Source organism: Dipodomys ordii, unplaced genomic scaffold (assembly GCF_000151885.1).
Source record: "Dipodomys ordii isolate 6190 unplaced genomic scaffold, Dord_2.0 Scaffold30, whole genome shotgun sequence".
In the NCBI taxonomy this organism is placed as follows: domain Eukaryota; kingdom Metazoa; phylum Chordata; class Mammalia; order Rodentia; family Heteromyidae; genus Dipodomys; species Dipodomys ordii.
This window is the reverse complement of record NW_012267246.1, coordinates 9982686-9990785: the sequence shown is the minus strand read 5'-3', so window position 1 is coordinate 9990785 and position 8100 is coordinate 9982686. Positions and strand designations below refer to the sequence as shown.

Genomic DNA, 8100 nt, shown 5'->3' with positions numbered 1-8100 from the left:
GTTTGAAGGCAGGACTGTGCATTTGCTAGGAAGTTGCTTTACTTCTGAGTTACACACTCAGCACTCAGAGAGAGAGAGAGAGAGAGAGAGAGAGAGAGAGTGTGTGTGTGTGTGTGTGTGTGTGTGTGTGTGTGTGTGTGTGTGTGTGTGTGTGTGTGTGTGTGTGTTACTGTGGTTTGAAGGCAGGACTGAGCATTTGCTAGGAAGTTGCTTTACTTCTGAGTTACACACTCAGAACTCAGAACCCATCTGTGGATGGGTTTATAATTAGATGGGCTATTAGAAAGTGCCCGAAAATTAGAAGATAGGATCTAGTTGTGCCCTTGGAGTCTGTCCTGAGGTTAGCCTTTTCTCCCCCCTCCCTCAGCCCCCCTTCTCTCTCTCTCTCTCTGTCTATAGCCCCCAAGGTTAAGCAGCTCACTCTACTAGGTCCTCTCCACTACAACACTGCCTCACCAGAGGTCTAGAAACAGCAAAGCCAACTGATAAACTGACTAAAACCTGTGAAACTGTGAGACAACATAAATGTTTCCTACTTTCAGTTGATTTTCTCAGGTAATTAGACATAGCAACAGAAAGTAAGACATCAAGACATAGAGGACGTGTTGATCATTGCATAAAATCATACCTTTCAACTTAAAACTGCTCTACACACAAACCTGTCTCAGGAAATGGTAATTCTATGTTTTCAAATTCTTCAGGCCCTGAAGCTTGAAATCACTATTTTATTCTTTCATTCAGTTCCACAAGCAATCTGTCAGTATCAGTTTTACCTCTCCAACGTATCCAGAACCTGTCTATTACTTATCATCCATGCCTTAACAACCATCAGGCCACTTGCACTTAGGTTTTATCCATTGATTTCTAACTGGCCACCTTATTTCCACTCTGATAATTCTAAAGCCTTTTCCTAATATAACAGCCAGAACGATTGAGCATCTTAAAATGCAAATGAGATCATATCACTTATTTCTCAATCATAACAGGAAAAGCTTCTCAACTGCCAACAACAACAACAAAAAAACCCTTGTCCCATCCAAGCATCCTCCTATTACCATTACGGTCTTATTTTCCAGTTTTCCCCATCTCTTGCTTATTCCCCTCCAAATGCTGTGGCTTGCAGTTTCCTTGAATGTGCTAAGAATACAGCACTCTACTATCCTGAATTCAGATACAGTAGCATGTTCAGAAGACTATGATGATTAACAAACTTAAAGGTCAAATGGCTCATTTTTGTTTACCTTGCATGAATCTTGAGATTACTAGAAGTTGCAAATTGCAAATTGCAAACATCACATTGATAGGGTTTTTCTTCCCCATGGTGCATACGACTGTGGAAGACAAGCTGGCATTTCTGAGCGAATCCTTTATCACATAACTCACATTTGTATGGCCGCTCACCTAACAAACAAGAAATTTTGTATTAAGGAGGAAAAATTCTGTTTCAATTGCTAAAGGCAAATAGGTTTTCAAAAGTGGTCATCAATAGTACCATTTTGGATATTCAGAAAATGCTAAGTGCTAGGAACAACTGCAAACAAGATCTATTTCTAGACTATTTGAAAACATTAGTAGACTTAAGAGAAATATATTGTTTCTCAATTTATAATAGTAAAAAGTAACCAATAGCCAGGCGCTGGTGGCTCACACCTGTAATCCTAGTTACGCAGGAGGCTGAGATCTGAGGATCGCGGTTCAAAGCCAGCCCAGGCAGGAAAGTCCGTGAGACTCTTATCGCCAATAAACCACTAGGACACCCAAAGTGATGCTGTGGCTCAAGCGGTAGAGTGCTCACCTTGAGCTGAAGAGCGCAGGGACAGTGCCCAAGCCCAGAGTTCAAGCCCCACGACCGACCAAAAAAAAAAAGTAACCAATGATTTAAAAAAATGTATTGCTAAGGAGGGAAGGGATGATAGGGGGAAAACAATGGAGGGGGTAACAATGTTCAAGAGGAAGTGTACTCATTACCTCACTCATGTAACTGTAACCCTTTGTATAGTATCTTTACAATAAAAAAAAAGAAAAAAAATGTATTGCATCTAAAAACATAGATCTTAAGTGTACCTATGGGTGTTCAAACTCTGTAAAATAAAAAAGAACATATAAAATAAAAGAACATGTAAAATAAAACTACAGAAGCTGAGAAAAGAAGTTATGTATAATTTAGAAACCAACAGTTGAGGAAGAAATGTTAATATTAGTGAAAATTGGCCTGAGTTGTAATTATATTTTCTCTTATAACTGTAATCTGTTAAATACTTAGAAAGCTTACACATATTTTGAGAGAAAATATAAGATATAAAGGAGCAATGCATTAGGATCTGCGTAACAATGAACAATACCGCAGTCTTTAATATTTGGTTTGTAATCACAAATTTTCAAGTGTCTAATGCTGAAATACTTTTATGAATAAAAGAATGGCAAATTTTGGTCCTACGTAGTCAACAGCATGTGCTACCAAACTCTATAAAAACAACAACAGTATTTTAGGGCCTGGCACTCATGGCTCACGCCTGTTATCCTAGCTACTCAGGAGGCTGAGATCTGAGGGTAACGGTTTGACGTCAGCGTTGGACAGGAAAGCCCATATAAGACTCTTATTTCCAATTAATCACCCCCAGAAGTAGAGGTGTGGCTCAAAGTGGTAGAACACTAATCTTGAGCAAAAAAAAAAAAAAACTAAAAAACAGTGCCTACACCCTGAGTTCAAGCCCCAAGACCAACAAAACAAAACAAAAAACAGTATTTTAGGCTGAGGTTCTACCTCAGTGGTAGAGTGCAATATCATGTTCCAAGTCCTAGGTTAAATCCCCAGAACAAAACCATGAAACTATTTTTTTTGTCGGTCGTGGGGCTTGAACTCTGGGCCTGGGTGTTGTCCCTCAGCTCTTCAACTCAAGACGAGCGCTCTACCACTTGAGTTACAGCACCACTTCCAACCATGAAACTATTTTAGACAGAGTATAAAACAATCACATCTTCCCCACAAACCAGTCTTACCTGTGTGGGTTCTTACATGTGTTTTCAGCTGGTTACACTGTGTAAATGCTTTTCCACACAAGTGGCAGACATAAGGCTTCACTCCTTTGTGTATTCTCATGTGCCTTCTCAAGCTGCTGGCTTCTGAAAATATTTTCCCACATGTGTTACACATTGGCTTGGCCTTGGAGTACCTCTGATCCAGATCTTCTCCAGAGTTCTCCACCTCATAAGGACTCTTGATGCTGGCTATATTAGACATAGAATGTTCTTTCAGAGCACAATTTGGCTGTGATTTTCCACGTTTCCGTTTCACTGTAGCAGTCTGAACAGTATCTTGTGCCGGCGAAGTATTTTCCACAACTGATGTCAATTCAAGTTCTGAACGATCATTTCTTTGGGCAACTTGTTCGACTACAGATGAGGACAATTTACTTGCATCTAGGAATTCAACAGATGTGTTCTCTAAAATGTCACCAGAATATTGCAGTGTTTTATTCTGTCCTGTTTTCTGGGAATTAAAAGCTTTTTTCTTCTTTTTAGTTTGAGATGACTTCTTTGCTAAAGCCCCTTGTTTAGGATTTGTCTGACCTAAATCTGGAGATACTTCTGATTTCTCCCGATTATTATAATCTTGAAGAGTAAGAAGACAAGACTGTTGATTCAATTCAATGTTTCCAGTAATACTGGATATCTCTGTAGAGGAGGGATTAGCAATAAAAGCAAAATCTTCCATCTTTATCTTACACTTAGTTACCACCTCTTCCACTTTGAGATAGTCAGCAGCCTGATGAATTTCTTTAACGTTCCAACTGTAAGGAAAAAAGGCTAAATGACAATATTCTGATCAAAGAAAAACTTTTTGATAATAGAGCTGAAAATACGACTCCATGTATTTTAAAGACCTAATGAAGTAGGATAAACAAGGTGTAACTTAACAAAGGTACAAAACTAAATTCTGTCAGAATTAAAGTTTAGACAAATATCTCCAATTTTACAGAACCTAAAAAGATAAAAAATAATGCCTATTCATAGCAGTAATGAACTATTACAGAAAAATATGATGTTACATTTTCTGGCTGTTTTAAAAAGAAACTGAGCACATAAATTGTTGTTAGCAACTCACTGTTTCCTCTCATTTTCCTGAAGCCTCTTCAGACAGCAACCAATTTTTTCTAGATAGGCAACAGGAAGAGTCTAATGAAAATTCTTTCCTACCATTTCCCCTGCTACCTTGGGAGAGGGCTTTGAATTGGGCTTCCCAAACATTTCTGTGCATGTGAACCACTCAAAGATCTTATTAAATGAAGATTCAAATTCATTAAGTGTGTGATAGAAATAGAGTATCTTCATTTCTGGTGAACCCTGTGCCCTGGATCTGGGGATCATAGTTAGGGAGACAAGGTTTTAGAATGTGTGAATCTTTCTCCCAATCTCTCCCATTTCTTGGTGATACTCAACCTAAATGGACTGGAAAGTTTTCCACATTAAAAAAAATACAGAAAGACAATCCATGCTATTCAACATTGTAGCCAATAGTTATTGCACATTGTACTGTGTATTATACTTGGAGGGATATTAAATATCAAATAGTTCCTGTTCTCTAAGTTTACAATACAGAAAAAGGATGATAAATCTAGTGTTGGCTCTGGCATTTCTAGCTGAACTAATTACAGTAAGGCAAAAATCACAGGTCTTAATTTTCTTATGTATAAAATTATTAATAATGGCCACTTCGAGGACAGATTCAAACACAGGGACACATACGCCCCCTCCTCAAGTAACCTTCCCACACCTGCCATTTTCCTCAGATATGTGATTGTCTAAGACAATCTCTATCTTCCTTTTTCATTTTAAGTCAGAACAAAAGGGATTTAATTATAGCTGGTGATGTAGTGTTGATAATATTTTTTTAAAGGGCAAAAATTTGGGGGGCAGGCACAGCTGACTCACTTCTGTTATCCTGTTACCACAGTTTGAAATTAGCCTGGGAAATAGTAAGACCCCATCTCAACAAATAGTGTGGTGGTTCATACCAGCTATACCAAAAGTATAAATAGGAGGATCATGGTCCAGGCTGACTCTGGAAAAAACTTGAGACCCTGTTTGAGAAATAACCATAGCAAAAGAGCTGAGGAAGTGACTCAAGGGATACAGTGCCTGTCTAGTAGGCTTGAGGTAGAGTTTAAACACCAATATCACCAAAAACAAAAATGAAAAAAAAAACTGTACACATAAATGGATATGTGATATTGAACCCCCTTTTCTCTTATATGCATGCTAAAATTTGTAATGAAATTTTAAAAATAGCTAGCATCATGAGCCTCTAAGCTCTCAAAAAGTATCCTCCAGTATGTCTCCATGTTGACCTCTTTCCTCCAGTACCACTGTGTGATTCCTTATTTAACCTAGTATGATAGCTCTTAAAATCTCTTTCGTTACAATTATTTTTAGCTCATTATAGATTAAGTAGATTCACAGGCTAATTTAGTAACCAACCACAAGCTTACAATATTTTATTTTCTTGTGAAAACCTATCCTAAGTCCTTAACTAAATCACACATCAACTAAAAGTAACTCTCCTAAATAATACTGCCTAAGACATTATTTTTATTGGCCTTTGACTATCATTTTTAAAACAAATCATGAATCTGAATCTTCATAGTCAATTTAATTCTGTATTTGCAAAGAAATTGCGCAAATGTCTCAAGAACATATTAAAATAATCTATTTGCTTTTTTTCTTTAGGTTGGTTGTGGGGCTTGAATTCTGGGCCTGGGTGCTGTCCCTCAGCTCTTCAGCTAAAGGTTCACACTCTACCACTTGAGCCACAGCACCACTTCCAAATTTTTCTCCTTATGTGGTGCTGAGGAATTGAACCCAGAGCCTCATACATGCAAGGCAAGCACTCTCCCACTGAGCCCCTTCCCAGCCCTCTTACTTACTTTATACCAAATTTTCTTACATATATACAGCATTATCTAAAAACATTTTATCCTATGCATTTATTGATTTTGTTACATTGTTATTTAAAAATATAACAAGTGAGACACTCCTATAGTGAACATCAAATTCATGCTTTTACTTAACCAAGATGTTAGTCTCAAATTATATCTGTACTTTGTGTTCTATTAAATAAGCCACCAAACAGATAACAAGATTAGGTAGCCTTAGCTACCTTAGTCCAGAGCTGATGGTTCACACCTGTAATCCTACTACTACTCAAGAGACTAAGATCTGAGGATCCTGGTTTGAAGCCAGCCCAGGGAGGAGTCCATGAGACTTTTTCTTTTTTTTTTTTTATTGGTTGTGGGGCTTGAACTCTGGGCCTGGATCCTGTCCCTGAGCTCTTCAGCTCAGGTGAGCACTCTACTACTTGAGCCACAGCGCCACTTCCAGTTTTCTGAGATTAGAGGCTCACAGACTTTCCTGCTCAGGCTGGCTTTGAACCACAATTCTTAGATCTCAGCCTCCTGAGTAGCTAGGATTATAGGTGTGAGCCACCTGAGCCCAGTTCCATGAGACTCATGTCCAATTAACCACCAGAAAGTGGAGCTGAGTATCAAAAACCACCAGTAGTGGCACTATGGCTCAAAGTGGTAGAATCCAGTTTCTGAGTTCAAGCCCCATAACAAACAAAAAGAAAAAAATTAGATAGCCTTTAATACCACACACACACACACACACACACAAACACCCAACAATTAAGTCACATTGATTGTTCAATACTGAAAGAGTAACACAAACTACTTTACACATACTCTATAATCTCACTAACAGTTAAGAGAACCAATCAGCACTTCTTTATTTCACTAGCTGATCTTTGTTTATAAGCATTTTAGTGTTTTCAAACTTGTTTTCATCTTTTGAAGAGTCACTGAAGGTCATTTCATTATATATTGCAAGGTATATGCTAAACTCCTTAATGGATTAGTTCCAGTAATATTCAGAACACGCCTAAGAAATCTATTATAATCCTTATCAATGAACTAGGGGAGTTGTAGCTCAGTGATAGAGCACTTGACTAGCAGGCAGAAGGCACTAAGCCGCACTCCAACCCCATATAAACACACACAAAACTCCGGGTTCCAGAAAAATTTAGCCTTTAAGATCATAAAATGTTGACTTTAAGCCAATTTAATTTTCTATTAATCTGCTTGTTTTGTTACTTTTTATTTTGGTATAAGTCTTCTTACTCTCCTGGGTGTACTTTACAACTAATTATTCAGCTTGCCAGGAAAAACATGCACCAAAAAAGTTTGAACAAGACACCTGGCTCTTCTTCACACTGGTTCTTTGTATGATGGCACAAAGGAAGATGCACTGATGTGGGTTTATATCAGTAAGACTTTTTCCTGAATGGGCTCATTGAGAAAGAAAAACCCATGAAATTCAAAGTCAACTAAAATTCATTGTTCTGAGGCTACTTTCTATTACATATTATAAATACTCTTAGATCAGAGGTACTTGCATAATTAGCTATTTAGCATATTTAAATTATTTATCATACAAGTTCAGTCTATTACAGTGCTGTTTCTTTAATCAACTTACACAGACTGACTTACTTCAATATTCCACTTTATCAAAATTTCAAAGTAGGACTGGTAATGTGGCTTATTGGTAGAGTGCTTGCCTAGCATGTATGAAGCCCTGGGTTCAATTTCTCAGTACCACATAAACAGAAAAGGTGGGAAGTGACACTGTGGCTCAAGTGGTAGAGGGATAGCCTTGAGTATACAGAGGCCCCAGGACAGAGCCCAGGCCCTAAATTCAAGCCTCAGAACCATCAAAAAAAATTTTTTAAGTAATTCCAAAACATCTCTTTTTTTAGGGGTACTAAAAATTAAAAACTCAGGGCCTTCTGTGACGTGTGCTACTTACTTAAGCCATGCCTGGAGCCAAACATTTTCTTTGTATAAGGCTTGAAAATCATCCTGATTCGGGGCTGGGAAGGTGGCTCAGTGGTAGAGCGCTTGCCTTGCATGCATGAGGCCCTGGGTTTGATTCCTCAGCATCACATAAGCATAAAGAAAAAAGCCGGAAGTGGCACTGTGGCTCAAGTGGTAGAGCGCTAACCTTGAGCTGAAGAGCTGAGGGACAGTGCCCAGGCCCAGAGTTCAG

At 38.3% G+C, this 8100-nt stretch overlaps 1 protein-coding gene across 3 annotated transcripts in view; it reads right to left on the bottom strand.

Moving 5' to 3' along the window:
* The window catches only part of Mynn (myoneurin), a 15995-nt gene extending 11854 nt beyond the window's left edge, over window positions 1–4141 (bottom strand). The window contains exons 1-3 of one of the 3 annotated variants that reach the window (XM_013016255.1): window positions 4106–4141; window positions 3001–3791; window positions 1242–1401 (exon numbers count right to left, since the gene is read on the bottom strand). In XM_013016255.1, coding sequence (XP_012871709.1) covers window positions 1242–1401; window positions 3001–3715 — 875 coding nt within the window. In that variant the 5' untranslated portion in view covers window positions 3716–3791; window positions 4106–4141. Of the gene's footprint in view, window positions 1–1241; window positions 1402–3000; window positions 3795–4105 lie in introns of those variants that run through there. The other 2 variants (XM_013016256.1, XM_013016254.1) reach the window with 2 other exon arrangements.
* Between the last annotated feature and the right edge of the window lie 3959 nt (window positions 4142–8100).